Genomic DNA, 22987 nt, shown 5'->3' on the forward strand with positions numbered 1-22987 from the left:
AATTAAAGTCATTCCTGAAACTTGCAAGGAAAAGAAGCCAGGGGGAGAGGAGGGGGCCAACAGGGACAACAATGCTCATGTTTAGCTCGTGTTTAAATTCAATGAAGTTTGGAGAAGTGGGGACACACACACTACTTTTAGGGAATTTGTTTTCCTGAAAATTCTCTCTTCTTCACCCTAACAGTTACAATTTGCAAAGAAAATGTGATAGACTGTGGCAAGTAGGAAGATTAGGATGAGGTTTGGAGCCTGGCTGTTCTTAATTTGGCAAGAGTATCCAGAGGGAAATGCTTTCACATTCTGGTAAACTTGAATAAAATTACATACAGCCACTTCGATTAGAAGGGTTTAAAGGGAAATGATACCATAAAAGCAATAAACCCAACCGCTATCTGCTTCAAACACTGAAAACATCTTTTTAAAATTAATGTTTCCTGCAGCCCTGCCATGAGTTAGGTCTGAAATAATTTTAATATTAACAACACTCAGGAGCAGGTCAATCTAGAGCCAATCACACAACTGCATTAGTCTTCCACATCTTTCCAAATGTCCTCTGCATCTTTCCAAAACAGTGGAGTAATTTACACCACTCCAGCTGGTGTAAATCAGCAGGGTGTCCCTGGCATCAGGAGAGATGGGAAGCACTGGCCTCACCGAAAAATAATCACAATGATTATGATTAAAAGGGAAAAAAAAAAAAAAAAAAGAACCACACCAAAAACCAAACAACAAAAATAAAAGCTTGCTCCCAGCAAAGCCAAATTGTACAACCCCCGTGTCACACATCTGCTCTGACCCTCGCCATCCTGAAATGGGTGTGAAATCCAGAGATGGAGAGAAAGAGTCTAAAGCACTTGTAATCTCTCCCTCTGCACTATCTGCCTTGAGCAGGAAGGAGGGATCTGCTCAATGAGAGCTATTCAGGGCCTCTCAATTAACCTGATTAGTTCAGCACGCTGCTCTCATGAATGACACCTTATCTTGGAAATGAAGGAAAAAAAACTTCCTTCCCTCTGGAGACACAGGCGGCCCCCAAAGCCAGCACAGCAGTGCCCACGGGCCAGGTCCCCATCACCCCGGGAGCTGCTTTGGGTGGCAGGGCCAGGCAGCCCAGGTGGCCCAGGCAGGCAGGGGGTGCCCTCTTTGGGGCCCATCCAGGCACATGAAGGGATTTGGTGGCACGGGGACCCTCCCGGGGCGGCCGCAGGTACCGCGACCCCGGGGACGCTGCGCAGTGTCGGAGTCTGGAGCTCGTTTCACAGGTGACACATTAATGAGCAATAACTGGGTTACCATGGCGAAAAACATTCCCAAAATTCTCTTTTGTTTCCCTGAGAATAGTCTCCCTATATTTTTTTTTCCCTCCAAATCATGCCACTCTGCAATAACACAAATATTAACCAACGTTATTCTTTCATTATTCTTTCAAGTGGGAATGTCAACAAGGCTGATTGTTACACACAAACTCCAAGGATTAATCAGGGAAAATAGGTATCTCAATTACAATTATAATGCTGAAAACTCAAATTTATGAATGGCCAGCCAACTTTGAAGACATTTATTAGGGAAATTCCGATAACTTCAAAAGTATTAATGTACTAATGAAACATTAGGGCATGATGTATTAATGCTCTTGTAATTTCTGACAAATTGAGTTACCATTGTCACAGCAGGGCAATCCTTCAGGAAAAAAAAAAGGAAAGTTCCTCTCTCCTGCCACGTGGTACACGACAGATGACAATTTACGTACACATAATGGGGTTCAGCAAGAAGTTTTCCTCCTACACCACAGTACAGTTTATTCCATTTTTCAGAATGCCAGAGCTATTATGGAGCTCACTGTGCTTAAAAAAAAAAAAAAAAAAAAAAAAAAAAAAAAAGCCTTGGGATTATCTTCCTAAACAGCTCCATAGGGAAGAGACTCTCCCATTGTGCATCCCTCACTCAGCAGCCTCAGAGTACAGCAGGACCCAGTAACACCAGGCCATGGTACCACAGAAAGAACCAGAGATAAAAAGCTTTACAGAGCTGCTTTTAACACATAAACCCCAGCATGACAAACAAATTCTTCCCAGACCACAGACAACTCCAGGACACTAATTTATAACGCAGCTGAATTTTCTCATTTTTCTTTAAAAAAAGGGGTAAATCCTGATCCAAGCTGCAGGTCCTTTCCTTCTCCTGCCTGTAAAACCTCCAGAAAGATATTCCAGGGTGTAGACTCCCCTCTGCAGCCAAATCCCAGCTTGTGCAGGATTGTGCCAGAGATGTGGAGGCACCTGGAGCAGCTGGGAGGAGAAGCGACCATCAGATCTTAATAGCTCTGAGTGTGGCTAATTTTATTCTTCTTTCAGAGCAAAGAACTTTATAATGAATAAAGAATACATTTTTTCTCTCCTTGTGTCATCTTTCTACAAAATTTGAACTAGGTAAAGTGGTTTTTAACATCCACTTATCAAAGTGACTTAACATCTGGGAAGTCAGCCAATGGTTATGTAGTGATGCAGATGCCAAAAATTCTGCCTGAAGGATTATATTGAGGGAGTTTACAGAGGAGACCTGACTCAGCTGGGTGGAAGTTGATGGTTATCCTGGTCAGGAGAGCCTGAGAGTCTCCCTGCAAAACCATGGATAAAAATTAAGCAAAAGTATTGTGTTTTAAATAGCTTATTTTTAACCCATTGTAGACACTGGCTGTATCCTGCACCAGTAACATTTTTCAAAAGGCAGATTTTGGAATCAAAAGATTAATAGTTTGTCAAAGTCCAACAGAAGGTGGAACAGAAAATTATTTTCTCCCTCTAACAGTTGTTGAGGTAACACTAAGAGGAAGATAATTTTTTGATTGCTAGACACTCACATTGGAATATTAAGTCTTTCTAACATTTAGTTATATAAAATTAATCAGTTCCAGGGTCACAATCATGTCACAGAAGGATGTCGTCTTCTTTTTCTTAATTAGTCTTTGAAAAACATGACCTGAACATTCATCTAATTGAATTATCTGTTTAGCTGAATGTTTGTAACTCTGCTTGGAAAGTCAAGGTGAGAGGAGCTCTAGGAAAACCCAAGAATCAAGCAAGCCAATACAACCCTGGCATTGTAGCATCAATGCCAGGGTTATTTTTTTTTTTTGGTAGCACCATTTTTCATCTCTTTTTAGCCCAGCGTGGCAGTGGAAGAATTAAAGAAAACAATAAAAGAACAACTGAGTGTACAGGGTAGGATTTACTGGCATTTACTTTTAATTCTATGGTCCTTTGCTCTGTGGCTTATCAGCCCTATGTCAGCCCTTTTTCCTCCTTTATATTTCATGAGGGGACCCACATGCTGGTACTGAGAGACAGAGCCCAAGTGTCTATAAGCTTTTTGTCAGGTAAAAAGAGAAGAAAAAGGAAAGGAACAAGAGGAAAAGCAAAGCTAAGAGGCATCTATTAGATGTCACTAGGCTTTTGTATTCATGTCAATGATTCAGGATTAGAGTATTTGAAATAATCTTATTGAGAGAACTCAAAAGCCCCACAGAGGGAAAGCCTGCTCGGTAGCATATGGCAGAGCAGCAGACAATATCTTATTAAGGATGTGTTAGCTAACACCATTACTTTTTATATTACATTACTGAACTCTGGTGCCTCAGCCCGTTAGCGAGATGCCGTAGTTGTGGAATGCCACATTGGACGTGTTCTTACAAACCCTCCAAGATTTGGCTGGGCCTCCTGGCACAGTGGGGGTGGGGAAGGGGGGTGGCAGTGGGATGCTGCTCCCTCAGCCCTCCCCAGAGCCCTGGGAAGGGGGAATGATGTCCCCAAAGGAAGGGGACAGCACGCAGTGCCCTGCCACCCTCCCCGCTTCAGGTCACCTCCCCTCTGGGAAAAACACGGGGTACAGAGGGCAGCTGCTGCTCCAGCCCCAACAAAAAATCCCAAACTATTGCCAGACTCTGCTTCTTGTCAGATGAAGGGAATTTAATTTTGTTATAGTGAATGCTCTTAGTCTAAAAATCTTTCTTTGCTCTTGGACAAAAGCTTGTAATTGGAGAAATAGCTCTTTTTAAAGTTATCTTCATCTGCCTACACCTTTAGAGGCAGCAAGAAACCAAAGACAAAACAGCACTGTTCATAGCATTTCAATGATTGCTCTGAAAGGCTCTATATCTGGGTCACCTTACTGCAGTTCAGTATATAACTTCAGTGATTTGATATAAAGCCTTTTAATAACTAATTTCATATCATTCACATATTAACAGCAACAGAAAATTCATATTCACATTTTCTATTTCCAAACATCGTTTTTAAAAAGTGGATAGAAAATTATTCATTCCACTTTAAAAAGTAAAAACCTGTAAAATACTGTCCTTAGCAAAAAAGTAAACACCCAGTTGATACAGTAATATATTCTGATCACAAACTACCTATGCAAAGTTGCTAATGTGACACACTGGGAACTTTGTATGGGTTTTCTGTACTTTTCCAGAACTGTTACAGAAAAAAATATCATGATGTTACAAGGAAAGAGGAAAATTCATACCAACATTTCCCACTACTACGACAGAGACGTGCTGCCTTCTGAGGACAGCGTTAAAAACATTTCTAGAAATTTGGTCATGATTTGCACAGTAACCTACAAGCGTTTCTTACTCTCTTTTAACTTTATTAGTTAGATGTTGTATTAAAATTAAATACTTCCAGCAGGCAGAAGTGCCTGTGAATTTAACATAGTTATTTAAATAAGTGTGGCCAATTACTTATAAGAATACATTTTGGTGGCTGGAACATGAAAACATTTATGAAAACTCACAGGAAGAAAACTACTCACACACCTCAGCTCCTGCAGAATAAAGCTTGGGTTGTGTTTTTATCCAGTAAACACTGAGATAGAGCTGAGATACATTTTTCATGTTCAGAGGAATTTTAGCTAATCTGCATTAAAACTGAGGATGATCTTTGCAAATACATTTCCCCATTGCTCTTATTCATGTATGCATTCCCACTGTGACAGCAAATATGGAAATAAATCAGGTGTTAAGATGGAAGAGGAAATTTATCCACTCCAGAAACTATGTGTGTATATATATGCATATGAGAAAAAGACAGGGGGTTTTTTTCACCCTCAAAAAATCCCCACTCTTGAGAGAGAAGAGCTGGTACTGAGCTGCATGGAGCCAGGGAGCCCACTGTGCCCAGCACATCCTCCCTGCTGCAGGACACGCTTTGAAGAAGGAGTTCATATTAAGAAATCGATAGGTATGAAGAGCACATTTGAAGTTTTGTGACAAGAAACAAAGGGATGGATCCCCCTGCCAGGCTCTGGGCTCCTACTGGGGCCAGAGCTTTCCTGGTGCTGCAGGAGGTCACTGCACCAACATTTTTAAAGCACCTCCAACATCAAATACCCAAATCCTGACACCAGAATGGAGCAGCAGAATAATCCATGAGGTCTCAGTTAGATCCCTTTGCACAAGAAGATCCACAGGGTCTTCAGGATAGACTTCAGGACTAAAACAAACCAATTCAGTCTCTAAACTTGTTAACTCTCACTGAGAAGGAGATTTTCAGGAAGAGCTCAAGGGACTCACTGGCCTTGGGGCAGCAGGGCCAGCACATCCCATTGTGCACTCAAGTCACAGCTGGCCAAGCCCGTGCCTGTGGGTGAGCACTAACAGACAAATGCCAAAATCAGCAATCTTGTCTTCAGTTCCCCTCATCCCCAGGACATTTACCACAAGCTTTTTAGTCTGCCTAGAAAAAATCTCAAGTTTTATTCTGCATCAGGGCAACCATTTTTCTTCAGGAATGGGATCATCTCCCTACTTAGAAATTACAGAGCATTCAGCACAATGAGCCCGCTTTGCAATAGAAGCCTCTGCTACATCACCAATTCTATGAAATAGTAATAATCAAACATAAGATCTCAGTTAACTAAAGCCCCAAACACTAGCTGGGGATTCAAAAGGCATCATTGAGAGAAGCAAGTAACTATTAGAGTAGTGTGAAATGTTTGCAGTGAAACCCAAAACCATATAAGGCTTGCCTGGTTTGGGATTTAATAACAAACTGAAAACTCAGAACAGGTTTGCTAAGAAACTCACAAACCTTCTGAGTGAAGCTCAGACCAAATTAAGGTTTTGCATAATACTTCTGAGATCACACAAAAATTCTTGTACTTGGAGGCAGAGAGAAGAGTAATCAAACAAACAATAAGCAGAAGCTGGTTTGACCCTGACCAAGTTCATTCAGCCCCAAGAGCAAAATAAAGGAATTTATAAGCAGCAGTGATATGTGCCAACCCCAACAGGCTGAAACCAAGAGATTTTTGCAAGAATCCTTGCAAAGTTACCCCCAGCTCTAGTGATTTCATCACCAGAAACAAGGCTGACACCACATGCATGAGGAGCACTCCTAGAGAGGCAAGCATGCAAGCCTGAATCTCAGTGTGAGAAGCATCTACTGATCAGTCTCCCATTTATCTCACAAGAGCTCAAAATGCCTTTGGTTGCCTAAGTCATGTGGGAAATGTTCTGGGTAATGCTTCTCAGCTGCATCAATCACAAGCAAATCCTGGAGGATGTGTGTTTGGGTCCCTCCCCTCTCAGAAATGTGTGGGCTCCCGGAGCTCACATACAGCACTGGAGGCCAACTTCTGTCTCTGAACACCCTGCTCAGAGGCCCAGGGGGTTTAGGCAGCACAGCCTGAAAAGACAGCCTGGGAGACATCTCTGTGCAGTGCTGGGGGTAGTTCTGTCACCCAGCTTCTGCTCCTCTGACTCCTCCCTGATGGATCAATAACTCCCATCTAGCTCTGGAAGGGGCACAGCAACTGGGAGGTGTGGGCTGCTTTCCAGCACAGAATTCCAGATAACAGCCAAATATTCACATCCAGGGACACTTTGCACTTAGGATGTCTATCAGTGCTCCATGCCTGCCCTCCTGCTCCTTCTGTGGGAAAACACACCCAAGGAGCCAGCAGTGATGGGACCCCCAGGCTCCCACAGCCCATCCCTGGTGCGAGCAAGGGGGAGCAGACACTGCTTCCCCTGACCCCACACAGCCAGGGGGACAAGGATAGCACCAGGACAGGGCAGGAACCTGCACTCCTGCCAAGGAGCCACTGCCAGAGCATCTGGCATCTCCTGCCACTTTGCTGTGCCACGTGATGAGCCCACGTCCCTGCAGGCTGGTGGGGATCAGCTGCAGCACTGACCCCATCCCCTACAGCAAAGCATCCCTCAGCAAAACCCACCTCATCCCCTCCCCTACATCTCCTTCCCCCTCTCTCCAGACATTGAAAGCTACTGCAAAATGCATTATTTGCCCATCTACTTAAGCAGTGTGTTTGTGGGGAGGATGCAGGGAGTGTGATACAGTCCTCCCAGTCACTTTTCCACCTGCCTGGCATTTAGGATGAAAAGATGATCAGGCTTGTAAAATACAATCCACTACCTGATGACTTGTAAAGCAGTAAAACAGAGGCAATGAGTTTTTCATGTCCTTGCACAGTGAAATTCTACCCACAAACATAAAACTTTTCAGGTTACAGGCAGAAAGATTTCAAACCCATCTGTAGGTGAGTTGGCTGGGTGTGCTGGGACAAGTTACAGAGAGCCCAGATGAGCATCCTGCACATGTTGGAAGCACAGAGGTCTTGCAGACACTGGTAGGGGCTCATGCATTAAAATGTACTTTGGTGTCATCTGATATCAAGGTATAGGAAATATTACAGCCTCCAACCCATGAGTCCCCACCCCTGCCTCATGGACAAGAGCTGTGATGGCACAGGAAAGGCACAAAACTCCTCAGTGCTCCCAAAGTGCATCCAAAATACCACATGAAGACCTTCAGTGTATCACCAGAGCAGGGCCAGGAGAAGCCCTGGCCATCCCCTGCCACCAAAGGTCACACAGTCCCTCCCAGGGCAGCTCCAGCACAAAACCCCTTGACTTCTACCTCACCTAAAGATTATCAATCCAAAAGATAGACAGTGGCCAGATTCTCAGTACAGGTGCTGCCTCTATTGGTAAATATTAGCAAAGCCAATCCCAGGTCACTGTCACCAGCCTGGGATGAGCCAGGAGCTGCCTGTTTCAGCCCTTTTTCCATGCAATGTCTCAAGCCAGATATATATGATATATATGGTATATATATTTTTTCTGCCGCTATATTTGGGGTTGCAGTGGCAATTCCTATTTTATCAGTCAGTAGGACTCCTATTGACTGGATGCAGCCGTAAAAGGCAAAGAAGCCCCAGCAGGCACCAGTAACACCATTAAATATCGGTCCTGACAATGGTAAATTTGGTTTAAAAGTTTAGAACACAGTGCCAAGAGAGGAGCCTTTTTCCTGAACCAAGGAATAACATAAAGCCCCACTTTCTCCCCTATGTGACTTTTGTCATTATCATCTTTTCTGATTCTTACAAAGCAAACCTAATTAGGAAGCTCTCTCATTAGTCTTCCAGAAAAATTAGCACAGCTTATGCTAATTACTCCTGTAAAATTTAATAAACTCGTTGAAATGGGAATAGTCTAATGAGGTTTTATTTATTGAACTAAGATAACTGTAAGGAAAAAGGTTAGGATACCAGGATATCCAGAGTGGTAATAAAACTACAATTTATTCAATTTCTTCACAGGAATTTTATTGCGAACCTTTTAAATTCAAATATGAATTACAATTTGAAAGTTAAATCAATCTAGAATTTAATTTAATAACAGGAAGTGTTCTGTGTTTTCTTTAAGTGTGATTACAATACAGCCCTGCCACTGCACTCACAGGAGGAATTGTGCATTTGTATTGTGACAATAATACCCCTTTTAAAATGAGTTCCTGTTCATCAGATCTTCATCTCAACACATGTAACTGGATTAGCAATAAAATATACAGGCTATGCTAAGATGATACAGACACACACAGGTTTCCAAGAAACTTCCTTGGGATGACTACTCTGTAATCATAATAAACTAATTTTGTTCTCCAGAGAGAAAATTTAAATCACTGTTTTATATGAGTATAAATTTCTTTAGGCCCCTTTCATGGCTGTATCTGCTGATACTATAATAGAGCAAAGTATAAAACAATTTTATAAAGAATAAAGTCATATCCTTTTTCCAAACATGGCTACAGACTGTCTTTCTCAAAACCCACATTTTCATTAAAGAGAAATACACAATTTGATTTCACACATATCCAGGGTTTGAAGGAGAATACAGCACATGTAACTTGGAAGTTGCCAAAGAGCCTTTTCTCCAAGTTCACCAAACCACCACAAAGCCAGAGCCCTCTCTATCCCGAGTCCCTCCAGCCTCATCAAAGAGAATTAATCAATCCCAAATAGTATTCCAACTTGTCAGAAGAGGATAACATTTCCATGTAAGAGCATATGTCAAAAACCCCATGGATAGATTCTATGTTAAACTCTATGTTAGGTCAGAGTCTGTGGATTCACAAGATTTGATGCAAGAGTTAGATTAAATCCATAGGCAAAGACTTGATCAGAGCACCAGGCATGTGGGAGTGCTTTAGCCCAAATGGTAAATGAGTTCTCTAAGCTCAGTGCAAATAAAAATAACTAAATATGGCTTTGCATACCAATTGACATAATAGTTAAAAACTGAGAAGCGACAATGGAGCACAACCAAACACATGGCCTGACTTGTGCAGGCATTTTAATCACAGAACAATTTTACAGGACTCGTTTTCAGGTAAAAAGGCTCTGTAGAAATCACTTCATCCTTTCCAAACCAAAGGGGACAAGAAAAATGAATAGGATAAATGTCACAAGAAACATCACTAAAGCTACTAACTGTATAAAGCACATACTTGCTTGGCCTAAATTGTTTGAACTAGCCCCAGCCAAGAAAAGGTTTTAAGTACCCTACTGGGACAGATGCGAAGCGGCAACAATAGAAGCCACACTAATGCAATCCAGGTAACACAATCCTGTTTCAAAAACACAGGCAGGGCTAATTACAGTACTGCTGAGTCAAATTTCTTATGCCATTGCAACCCACAGGAACAGGTCAAAATCAAGTGTTATTCAAACCACAGTCATATCAACCTCCTGTATCAAAGTCACAATTTAAAACCAAGTGAAGAACTTAAAAGCTTAACCCATTCACAAGCCAAGTGTGATTCAGTGCGGGTGGCGAGGCAGGGTTTGTGTTATCAGCTTTGAATTGTGTTTACCTTGCATTTTAAGAAGAAACTTCAAAATTGGTAACTATTGCATCAACTCATGTAAAGACTGAGGTATAGATCACTGCTAGAAGTTAAAGCTGGGTTTTTTCCTGTATCTATTTTCCTCATTTTGCAGGAAGCATGCAACAGACAGCATCTCTGGCTTTCAAAATTTAAAATTATCTGCAACTGGCAGTTTTGCATACTAGATAGTTAAACAAAATATTTCTGTAAACCTGCCATTAGCATCTTAACATCTCACTTTCCAGTACAATGAAAAATTCATGTGAATTTTGTAGCTTTCATGTTGCTCAAAATGCCACTCTAACACCATGTTTATAGTGTTCAACTCTGCAGCATGCTTATAAAACACAGCTCTGTACAGGTTTCACTGGGGGGCTTTCCCCCACACACACTTCCTCTGGTGCTACCTGATGCTCAGAGAAGATGAAAATATGCCTAGTAAAATAGATAGGGATATCTTCAGAGATTTAAACATTCTCAGGATGACTTATTACAGCTAATCAAAACATCTGCTATAAGCATCCAATAAAAGCACTTTCCTACCCAACCCATCCAAGAACTGGGAGCTGGGATGAGCACAAAGCTCTGGACTGCTCTCCAGTGGGCCCCCCAACACATCAAACCCACCTGACCTTCTTTCATAAAATGGATGCTCTGGCATGGAAGATTCTAAGAACTTCATGCAGCAAACATAATTCAGACAGCAATGCAAGGAGAGGCAAATGCTCTGTGCCCTCATCCCTGTGTGTTTGGGGTCCCTCTATTCACAGCTCAGTGCAGGGTGTTGCTTTCCCCAGCTCTGACAGACCCTTTTGGTGCTTGGTGGCCATTTAAGTCCTCTGGAGCAATGCTGCACAATACCCTGGCTATCCCTCACGGCTTTGGACAACACATTTGGACAATAAAAAATGTAAAAATGGCTCTTTGGCTACCATTTTGCATAATTGGCGAGCAACAGAAACTACACATGGCCCAGAACAACAGGAATAGATGTATTGTACTACAGTGATTTACTCAGTGATGTCAGATTAGCAATATGGATCTGTTTAAAAACACAATAATTAAGACAGGCAAAAATGAATTAATCAACTGACAATACAGTCAAAATAGTATTCCAACCAAAGAAAATAAGAGGAGGGAAAAAACCTTACATTGCAGATCTATTTTCTTAACTGTTTTTATGCATAAATAAAAGCCTTAAAATGTAGATGGATTGCATCCAACAGAACTACAGTAGCTAAGTGATAATGATTCAAACATTTTTCAAATAAAAGTTAAATATTTATAGGCACCCAACCACATTTCATAAATCACAAACTATTATTATTTTATTCCTGAAGCTTCTCTGGCATAGCATGTGAATTGAGTCACAGAAAGTCAGAAAGAAAAATCTCCTCTTTATGCACATGAATCAGTTACAAGAGCTGGAGCTCTCCACAGCGCAGGGCGCTCCAGTATCCCTACATTTTCCCACATATGGCCCTTCCAAGGCAATCACAACTGCAAAGCACAACTAATTCTGTATCAAAAAAACCCAAAATTTCATCCACATATCCTCCTAATTCTTCCCCATTAGCAACACGGGGCAGGTGTTTCATTATAACGAGGAGAGGGAGGAAGAGGAAAAAAAATGGAAGGAAACAATAGCAGTCCTTACCTGTCAATTATCACTGGATCTGATGGAGTCTCATTTCTGTTGCCACAGCTTTTCTTGTCACAACAGCGGCTACAGAGCAAAAGCGAAAGGATTTAGTGCGACCATTACACTGTAAAATCATCATTACGAACATGTTGGGTTCAAATTGCCGGCTCGAGTTACCCTGCCGGCCCTGCCTGCAAATCAGTCAAATGCACTGGGTCACATATGGGTTAATTACGGTGTTTAACTTCTTGCACAGCTGGTTAGCAACAGAAAATATAAAAAGAGAGGGGTTTTGCCCCTTTCACAAATAATAATTCAAGGATTGCCCAAAACAGGGAGAGCTGCCTGTTTGTAGCCTCTTTTCCGCGGGGTTTAACAGTTGTCCCGCAGATGCTGGCACACAAAATAAGGCAGATTTTTCCCTGCTGAGCCTGGTTTTACATTTGCTTAACGCTTGTGTTACACATCCACAAGATATTCCCGCTTCCACACAATTCCCAGCTACTGGCAAGCCTCCCCCCCAAACTCCGAAAGCACAATTATTCTCCCTCTAAGAAGCACTGGTGTTAATGGGGGAGCTGAAATGCAAGCAGCAGCAGCAGCTTTTTATGCTCGAGCGCGCCTGTTTCCCCAAGTTTTCCGAGCATGTTAATGATCACTAATGCCACGGAGAGCTCTGCTCCAGCGGCTGCTGCCCTGCGTCAGGTCAGATACAAAGCAGGCATGTGAAATATAAGCTCCATCTCCCAAAGCTCTGCTCCATGGCTGACCTCGAGGCTGGGATTCTTTTTGAGCTAAGGTGGCTCATTGTTTCCCAAGAGAAGTTAAGTTGGTGGGTTTTGATGATTCCTTGTCAAGTGTTGTTTTTGGTAAGGAGGTGTAAATAAATATATTGCTGGTGAGTTTATAGGTGAGGTACGTGTTCCTGCTCCAGGTGGGTGCCTCTGGAGCTGTGGCAGAGAGCTGCCCTGCTCTTCCCACCAGCCCATGTAAACCCACGAGACCAAATCACAGCCACAAAGGTCAGCAATGCCTTTAGATTTCACCCACCCACTCACCCCAGGGAGGAAACCCCCATCTCACAAGGAAAGATCCTGTTTGCTGATGTACCTTAACAGAAACTCCCCCACTGAAGTCAAGACTTCAAGAAATAAAAAAAAAAAAAAAAAAAAAATTAAAAATCAAGAAGTTCCTGACTTTCCCAAGTCCTTTTTGTCCCTAAGGACCTGCTGGACAAAGCATGGGCAGCTGCAGGGACCTCATCCCATGATGGCACCAAGTGTCAGGCGGTGAGGACCACCGCAGCTGCTCTCCCTGGCCAGACCTGGGCACATCTCAGGTTCATTAAACTTTCTGGTCAGCCTCAATCACACACAACCAAATCCTGGAAACCACTAAGTTTGTTCCCAGTGGCATCCTGGGGACCTGCACCTCGCCTGTATTTCAGCAGCTGTCAGGAGGGACCACTGCTCACTCTCCCTCTCAGATGAACTATTTTCCTTTCCCCAGAAGGTGGAAGAACATCAGGGCAGGAAGAAGCCCTCAGCAGTGCCACGCTATATAAATAGCCTTGTTGGGAGTATGACAAAGGTTCTCTTGTGTTGCTAAACAATAGAGTGAATAATATACAGTTACCCACCAAGATTAGCAATAAAGCAACTAACCACACTAAAGATAACAAAAAAGGGGCCTTTTACAAAAACAGCCTGTTTAAACATGGCTTTTTAAAAAATAATAATTTTGTTTTCAAAGAGAGGAAAATACATAATTCTTTTCACCGCAAAAAGCTTCAAGGCAACTATTCAGGGCTGAAACTTTTCACAGTTAACACATGTGCGGTATCTTCATTTTGGTGGAAGTTACATTGTTTTGGATTGCCAAAAAAAACTGCTTAATTTTACAGCACAATACCACAATTGATCCACCAGAAAATGCCAGAGCCTTGGCACACAAAATTTAGGAAGGAATAAAATATGCTGTAGGTAAATAGTCATGGGGACATTCAGGGGCTTTTTTGCCTATAAAAGGACTTGTCATTGGAGTGCAGCTAGAATGTGTGGGGTGAGAAAATTTACCCACAAACAAGGCAATAAAAACTGCTAATCATTTTTAAATGATTAAAATGTAATTAGAACCAGAGTTGGCACAAGTTAAGACAATGCAGTTCTTGTGACTGAAGTGAATCAGGGCTAGTCCTGACATTCTCCCAGCAGACTGGAGGGACAGAAATTGCCACACTTACTCAGGCAAGCAAAGGTTCCCAGGCTCCCAGCACAAGATGGGCAAATACCAGCATCCATACCGTGGGGCTCAGAGGTTGGCACCTTCCTGGGCATTAACCCAGAGGGATAGGCAGCCACGGCGGCCTGGGGACAGGGACACCTTGGTCTCACCTCCTGCCAAAAGCGTCAGGCACTGCCCAATGGGGACAACCCAGCTTTGAGAGCAGGGGAAGCACTTCACTGCTCCTCAGGTGGCCCCTTAATCGGGGTACCCTCCCAAAAGTGCACCCCAATAGTCCCAGGTGATAGCAGGAGACCTCACTCCATGACCACAGTCTGAGGGTGATGTGGAGGGGCTGCATGGCTGGCACATCCCACCATCGGGTGGCTCTAGCATGAAAGGAGACCCTGAATGTTCCTCCATGATCTAGAGAATTAAATTTTAGAATTCATTTGCCTTTTGTGTTTTTTTCCCCCTCCCTGCAACAGCAGAATTGGAGGTCTCTTCACTCTAGTTTTTCTATGCAGAGATTTAAAACATCACGCAGATCCTGAGTTTCAGACCTGGTTAAAAGTGCTTTTAATTCAATTTCCCTCAAAAGCTTTGGCTTTTAGTGCCTACTTAGCACTTGGAAATAAGTTCCTAAATATTCAGCACCCTTTCTTCTTTCCCTGAAAGAATTTTAAAATTCCCAGGAGCTTCTCCAAACCACTCAGAAACCCTCCAGCTCCCAGCAAGGCTCTGTGCAAGATCAGGGAGTGCCAGATCCTTGCAGCCATGAGGACAAGGACTCATCTTTGCTGTTCTTCCATGACACCTCTCCCCAGGTGGGGCCAGGAGCCACAGCTCAGACACAATGCCATGCTGGCCCACGTGAAAAGCCTACATAAATTGATTTATTGGTGGGGTTTGCTTGTTTTTAAAGCCAGTAATCCTTGGTAGTAATGCATCCTCCTGGCATTTCCCGCACCCACAGTCATTGCCATCCTCATGGCTCATTCCCGAACCCCTCACCATCCCTATCCTGCTCCTCCTCAGGCCACCACCACCCCCAAATGTATTGCTGCCTTTCTCCTCACCCAACCCTCTGGGGACCTGCTGCTCTGCTGTCTCCTTGCTCCCCATCATCCTCCTCCTCTTCCCTTCTGCAAGGATCTCAGCCTGGGCCCTCAGTTCGAGGCCTGCTCACCTCAGAGCCTCCCTTGCTGTGCGGGGCCTGGCGCCGCGGCCGGAGCGTCCCCATGCAGGAGCCCTGCTTTGTGCATCCCAGGGACAATGAACAATGAGGAATTTGGGGCCCATGGCACCTGGCCAGCACCAAGGAGACGTTGGCTGCCAGGCCGGGTGGGAGATGCCCAAGGTCCCAAGATGCCATCAGGATCCATGGCATCCCTGCCCCAAACAGGCTCCTCACCCTGCAGTGTGGAGGTGTGGGACCCCCCTGCCAAAACAGCTGTAGGATCTTTTTTTATACAGACAAAACCCATATTTTACTCCAACCTCATTCTCAGAAATCACTGAACCATTTTAGCTGAAACTTTCCAAAGAAAGTCAGCCTGAGGCTGACACCCTGCAAAGGATACTTCAGCCAGAACAGTTTAAGTTTGGCAAAGCTGTAAGCCACTGAAGGTTTCATAATGGAAATTGTTGAGGCAATATTAACTATAGATGTCCCTCCCCATGCTGCCTACAATACTAATAAATTCCACTGAGGTTGTGAATTCTCCCCAGCTATTAACATTTTCACCAACAGCGTAGATTTTTATATCTGACAAAACACAATGAAATCCTTTGAAATAAACAGCTACCTGAAGCAAACCTCAGCTTCGCTCTCCTACTACAGCCAGGACTCTCTTACACATTTGAATTCTTTGTCTCCTCCATGCCGTAGCTGTAGTACACTATAAATACCCAGCTTTGTCACATAAATGCAAAGTTTTATTGTGCAGTTAGCCTTGATAGAAAGCACTGCTGAAAGTTGTTTAGAAATTAAATATCTAAAACAAGCTATTTTAAAATACAGAGCCCTCACTATTTCATGTCTGAAATGAAGAAATTTCATCTTAGGGAGAGCAAGCTGTCTTTCACACCATATGGCTAATGGTAGTGCATAGCAATTAGCTGGGCTGATTAATGGGGAACAGACTCTAATTTTATGCTTATAATTGAGGCTGCATTTGCACCCCTGGTGCAAATTCAGCACATCCCAACTTCCACTTACAACAGGCAAGAAATCAAGAGAAACAGAATGGTGTGGAGAGAGAATTTTTTCCCATTCTAGACCCCTAAAGAGCATCAGATTTGCAATTTAAAAGCGTGTTAGCAGCACAATAGATGACAGATTTGTGCAATAGGGTCAAGCGGCCTGGTAAACAAACAGCACCCTCTTACACACGTATGGGCAGCAAAGGAAATGGGAAATATCTAATATGAGCTGTAAGAAATTTGAATATGGCTCCCCCACCCCGTCAGGAACACATTTGCCTACTACAGTCAGTTTGAGTTTTTTCTACCCCTCCACCTTATGGCTATGAAACACAAAACATGGGCTAGCAGTAAATAAATAGCAGAAGAATAAAGCTCCTGAGCCAGTGAATTTTAAGAACAAAGAAAGTGCAAAGTGCTTTAATAAAGGGAATGACTGCACATCTTTCCATGTTCCCAGAACAGAAATAATTTTGTCTCAGTCAAAGTATATTGAATGGCTGTAAATCTGTGATGTGGGCATTTGGTCTTCTGGTTAAAACTCAGCCCACTATATAAAGTTTTAATTTACTTCTTACACTTTATGTTTCCGAAGTATCTGTGAGGAAATTAATTCTTTAAAGTAGTTGGTTCTGGCTCAGTGAGTCATTCCTACCACCAAACCTTGCTGCTTAAGGATCAGGAGGACACATCACCCAGGACTAGTGGCAGATTCAGACCCTGACACTGCAGGCACTTGAACTTGTCCTTAATTTTACTCATGTGCCCAGTCCCACTGTTTTACTGGCCTCTTACAGGAGAAAAGTAAAAGGCACTTGAGTCTTATCAGGTCAGGGGCCTCCTTTAATATTTCCATGAATTGTTCCTAGCTAGGTATCCAGTGTGAAAGTCATGCTAATTGGGCCAATGAATTTTAGGACAATTACAAGTTGTCAACATGACTGGGATTCCATTTGAAAAGGCAGAAGTGGCCTGGAGTCCTCAGCAAAGCAGCAGAGGCTCCCAATGGCAGCAGAGGCTCAGGCACCTCTTGGAGCTGCAAACCAAGTTTTTTGGTTTCTTGAAAGAAGCAGCCTAGAAAAGCAAGACATGAAAACTAAAATCCCCCAAAATCCTGCTGCAAGGAAGAATTTGAGGGGGAAAGCTGTGCAGGGTTTCACCCAAACTGGCAGGGCAAGGAGAGCAATTCCTCTGCCTTCATCATGGGTTGCTACCCTCCCAGCAGGGTTTTAGCAGGAGGAGCTGTCAGTGGAGGACAAAACATGCAGATCCCAAGAATTTAAGGGGAAAAAAAAAAAAAAAATCAACCAACAGAGAAGTTTCCATCTGAGTATTTTGTCAAAAACTCTCCCCTACCAGGAAACCCTCATCCAAGTTTATTCTTTTAGAAGTGGGTACTAGTTTTTACCCTCAAGTTACTCCTTTTTAGTAAATGTATTTTGTAAAAGTTACAACGCATGCAATGGCATTTTTACAGTCTTAAAACAACTGATTGTAACAATGAGCTTATGCAAGAATGCCTCGTCTTCCACCAGGGAATTATTTTCTGCCATCGAATAACATGTAACAAATGATTTTTTCAGACATGCAAAAAACACCCACTAACTTTAATGAGACTGAGAGGTCAAGCTCTCTGAGGTGGAGAAGGGGTCTGTGGTAAAAAGGAAGTAGAGGAGGCTTCACCTACTTCAACCAGCCAGAACAGAAAAGGAAGCAGCTGCAGAAGGTTGGGGGAGAAGATATTTGACTGAATTAAAGTCACCAACCCCAGGCAGGGCAAGAGAGCACTGGGCAGACCCAAATCTGCATGGGGAAATTTAAAGAAAATCAAGAAGATGACATCTTTTGCACAGAGAAGTTTCAGCTGCTCCACTCTGACCGAGGAGAGACCCCACGTGAGCAGCAACCAGGACAAAAGAACCTCCTGACCTCACTCCTTAATGCACACCCAGAAAAAAATAAATACTATTTTGTCATTTTGCCGAGGAGTTTTTGTTGGGAACTGGGGACAGAGACGTTTATTGCTACAAGACTATAATAGACTGTTAATTTCGGTGAGGAGACCTTTTGTGGGCTACAGTGTCTAAATGAAAACCAGCAGCATTCTGTTAAGAATAACTCTTTATAAATAATTGAAAACTAGTGTGACAACTGAGACCTTGCTGCTAATTACACACACCGAACTGTGTTATTTTGGGATTGTTTAATGCAAGAAAGATAAATTTAAGTCTGAAAATAGCTGTAGGTTCAACCTAGATTTTGGGAGACAGATTCATCTTCTCATCACTAATTAACTGGAAGAGGGGTATTTCTTACCTGCACATTATTTCATGCGTGAGCAGAACTCGGCACATTTCTGGGTTCTTGTCTTGGCCTTCATATACTATTGCCTAGAAATAAAACACATTTTTAGTTGTACATAAGGTTGAGTTTGGAGAAAATCAAAACATGTCACGGTAAGCAAAGGCTCAGCAAGTTACAAACCACAGCTCAGGCTAAAGAGAGCTGGCATCTCCACCAAACCTGCTCCAAGACCTGCAGTTGTAAAACAACACAAGCTGAGTACAGCTAAATTCCCTCCTCTCTGTTGCACATCTCTCCAGCAGTGTGTAGGATGGGTTTTTTTAGTAGTCAAGACAACCACAATTTTCTTTTCAATTCAGAATAAAATATAAACCTAATAGCATTAAAGAGAAGGGGGGGAAAAAAAGAGAGAAAGAAAAAAAAAACAGCAAGGCTTGGTATACTTTGGGTCCTATTCATTAAAAAAAAAAAGGGCAGAAAAGAAAGCTCGTGCATTTTTAATTACAAAAGCTGCACAGCCCAGGAATTTTCCTGGTAGCTCCTGAGAAAGAGCCTGGGCCTGATTCTTCCCTTGAACCGCCTGATCCAGCGCTTTCCAGAGAGCACCTCCGGAGTTCCAGGGGTATAAATAAGTGAGGAGAAGGCCCTACCAGAGCAGAGGAGACCAAAACAAACAGAGGATCAACCAGCTTGAGAAATTTGACTCTGAGACAGCACAACAGGGAGACAGGGAGAATCCTTTAAGCTGAAGCTGTGGAAAGGCAGAGTGTTCACATTTCAAGAGCAGTCTACGTTTGCTCCCACCAGCAGCAAGGGATCGGCGTTACCCACGAGCTGGGTTAGTGCTCACAGCCCCTGTGGGACAGGATTTCCAGCTCAGCCCCACAGAGTCATGTTTTCCAGCCAGCCCTGCTCCCAGGCACCAGCCCCCCAGCAGCAAAACAAGAGTGGAGTTTCCCTTGCAACAGCATCTTTTGCCGGCACTGAGGTTTCTAAATCTTTTAGGGTGGCACTCCGGAGCTGGGATCAGAGCCCCAGGCTCGGAGGGATGACCACCCCTGCAGCTGAGCATCAGCACTGCCCTTGAGCTTGGTGTGACCTTTTCAGCCTCTAAAGCACAGAATTTAAAACAAGAAATTGGGGGAAAAAACTCAGTAGGTAAAATGATATCTGAGATGGGTCTCCCTAGAGCTAACAATAAAATACAGACTGAAATTTAAGAAGTGTGCTCTATGGATGAAACACATTTTAAAGAATGCGATCTAGTTGAAATGGAAGCATAGAAAATACTGACAGAAAAGTAAGTTACCTTAATATAGAACAAACTGTTTTTCTAGTCCTTACAAATGTAACCCACAAAAGGTAAGAGGTGTGGCACTTCCAGAAGGGGCACAAATCTCAAAACACACAAATCTGAAGAAGCATGCACTGACCCTTACACAATTTAAATGGCAACATGCAATATTAATATCATGCACTATAAAATTCCTTAATATTTCCATAAATAACACCATGAATAGACCTGTGTTACCTTTGGTAGTTTTAACTTTGGTTTTGCTACAAGACTTCCCCAAAAACCTAGGAGCTTCTGGGCTGGGCTTTTATAGCTGATAAAACAGAGGCTGCCACTAATTGCCACTAATGGGCCCAGAGCCTCACCTGGCTTCTGCCCCCTCATTTGTAGCAGTGAGGGACAACAGCTGTGAACCCAGCACTGGGAAAAAGGGGATGCACAGAAAGTCCCCCCAGCACAGACACCAGCAATCCCTGACCCCAGCTAGAACCCCACCTTGAGCTACTTCCACATCAGTACCCAAGAGAGGTAGAGATGGTTTGCAAGAAGCCTTAGAAAATGGAATTACATGGATTATAGCAGGAGGTGGACAAATTCAGAAGAGCCTCATTCCCAGCATTAGTGGGGAAGATGGGGAGAAGCTTCCTCCAGGCAAAGCCAGAGAACTGAAGTAACTGGCCGACACCTGGCGGGGTCAGTCAGCGGGGACATTGCAAAGACTCCAGAAAACCCCAGATCAGGTTCCACCTGGCAGTGGGACAGGCCAGGCAAGGAGGAAGCTCATGGCACTTCTTGGACTTCATCAACAGTTAAAAAATAATCTCCCTCTGAGAATGCAGAGCAGGAGGAAAAAGAGCAGATCTACTTCTGAGGCCTCTAGTGGGGACAAACACCACCAGCCCTCCTGCCACCTCCAGACAATCACAACATGACATGGGAGGAGAGGGCTGCTGGACTCAGCTCATTCTTCTTATACTTCCAAATATTAAAATAAATTTACCCAGGATGGGTTAGCTTGTTGCCAGTGGAGCCAATTAAGTGACAAACCAGAACGCAAAATTTACTTTCTTTTTTCCCCCTGCCCTCTCTCCTCCTCTCCCCTTCCTGCTGCTGTGCTTACTTAACCTCCAGGTAGCTGCTTAAATAACTCAACTAAATAGCAATAATGAACGGGCAGAGTCAACACTGTGCTACATAATCACCTTGTCTGTTGTGTTTAGCATCAGTGATCCCTTCTTTGCGTGCATGACATTCTTCTGCCTCCCTCCACGTTAAGGATTTGCTTCTCACTTTATTTGCATTCAATTATCGAAGTTGCACCCGTGCACATTTTGTTTTCTCCGCGTCAAACGAGGCTCCCCTTGCCTGCCCTGTTCCTGCAGGAATTCCTAGGAAATTCTGGGGAGCGGGAGGACGCGCTGGGGACTGAAATGACTGCTCACTTCTGAGCAGCTCATCCCCATCTCCCCACTCCTGTGTCCCCATTTACTTGTGTGGAGCACCGTGTGCCCCCATGAATGGCTGCCCGACAGCCCTGCAGATACTCGACCGCCTCACAAACCGCGCCGCTCTGAAGCATTAATTCTACAATTAGTTTCAAAAAGGAAACAGGAACTGCTAAAGTTTCAGATCGTTAGAGCTGCCAGAAGTATTTTTACAGGAAGGGTCTACTACGTTACTGTTGTGAAAATGTTTAGCTCTCGGATTTGAGAAGCTGCTCTTTTTAACAAAAATATCTTGATTTTTTTAAATAAATTAAGCGGTTTTTAAGTTCAGGTTTTGAAACAGGGAGATTGCATCAGGGTTCCCTGTCGCACTAACGTCGTCATGATTTTGTCAAATAGGGATCACATTAATGAGAGACAAAGTGAAAGTTACAGTGCATAAACTTAGACCACAGCAGAGCTAAAAATAAGCCTGCAGATACACATCAGAGTTGCACAACAAAACACCGGCAAAGGAAATGCAAAATTATAGACTTTGGGTTTTTTCTTTTTGTTTACTTCATGTCGTTTTAACTCGGTGGTAATTCGTAAGCACTTGAAAATAGCGTTTCTTCTCCTGAACAACTTAAACATTTCTCCACAAAATTTATCTTCCATTTTGCCAGCTGTTACTCACCCAAGTAACCTTCCTGCAAGAAGTCCCAGTGAGTAACAGTCACTCATGCACAAACGGACCTCAAAATCCGGCCCCGAAAAATTTGTGTCAAAAATATGAGACTTCCCTACTTCTCTTTAAATAAAGCTGCATAAAAAGTTTCATCAAATTCAATTCACTGCTTAACAACAAATAAAAATTACTGCATTGAGCGCATCACAGTGAAGTACGTCCAAAAATTCACTTAAACTTTTCACTGTCAGACTTCATGAATAAAAAAAATAATAAGAAATAAAATATAAAAAGGAATGGGGGCGATACACAAGTCAAGGCTGCAGTTCTCATTTAATCTATTTTTTCCCCAGTAGATGCAGTAAGATAAAGCAATAAAATAATCTACAAATAAGCTGGAAAAATACAGAGGCTGATTTTGTTCTTAACTATTCCTGAATAAATCCAGATTTATGCTGGTACAAGTGAGGGCAGAATCGTCTCCTGGTGTCAGTTTGCCGGTCAAGCAATCCTGCTTTCAGAACTGGACGAAAAACAATCTTGAAGGAATGAGATCATGGTCATTATATTACTCAGTTATGTCATGGCCTTGATTTTAAAAGAGTAAGAGAAGGAGAGAAATCACCAATGTGCATCTAAATCCACTTGCTTTCAGATTCCATCTGCCTCACAAAACAAAGTATCTCCCTCACTGAAATAAAAGAGAAGGGAAAACTCATTAAAATTAGGGTCTTTTCCAAAACAGAACTAAAATGATTTGGAATGACGTTTACAGCTGTACACACAGGGAGAAAATAAAATCCTGGCCCCACCGAATTCAATAGGCGCTTTGCAATTGACTTCAGATGGGCCAGAATTTTACCCAGAGAGGATTAGGCTTGTATCCACTGTATATCTACAGAGAAAATACTGTGAATTACATTTATTTGGCTTTGAATCCTTAACCCTCAATTACCCGAGGTTTTACCCCTTCCCCAGGCAAAACCTCGACCCATCCCAGGGATTTTTATC

The 22987-nt window shown here is 43.0% G+C and overlaps 1 protein-coding gene across 6 annotated transcripts in view; it reads right to left on the bottom strand.

Annotated features, from left to right (window-relative positions):
- Positions 1 to 22987, bottom strand: part of EBF1 (EBF transcription factor 1) — a 264174-nt gene that overhangs the window by 233629 nt on the left and 7558 nt on the right. For all 6 annotated transcript variants that reach the window (XM_059483699.1, XM_059483698.1, XM_059483697.1 and 3 more), the window contains exons 5-6: positions 18583 to 18656; positions 11854 to 11922 (exon numbers count right to left, since the gene is read on the bottom strand). In XM_059483699.1, the coding sequence (XP_059339682.1) occupies positions 11854 to 11922; positions 18583 to 18656 (143 nt within the window). The remainder of the gene's footprint in view (positions 1 to 11853; positions 11923 to 18582; positions 18657 to 22987) is intronic.

This window comes from Ammospiza nelsoni, chromosome 16 (assembly GCF_027579445.1).
Source record: "Ammospiza nelsoni isolate bAmmNel1 chromosome 16, bAmmNel1.pri, whole genome shotgun sequence".
Taxonomy (NCBI): Eukaryota; Metazoa; Chordata; class Aves; order Passeriformes; family Passerellidae; genus Ammospiza; species Ammospiza nelsoni.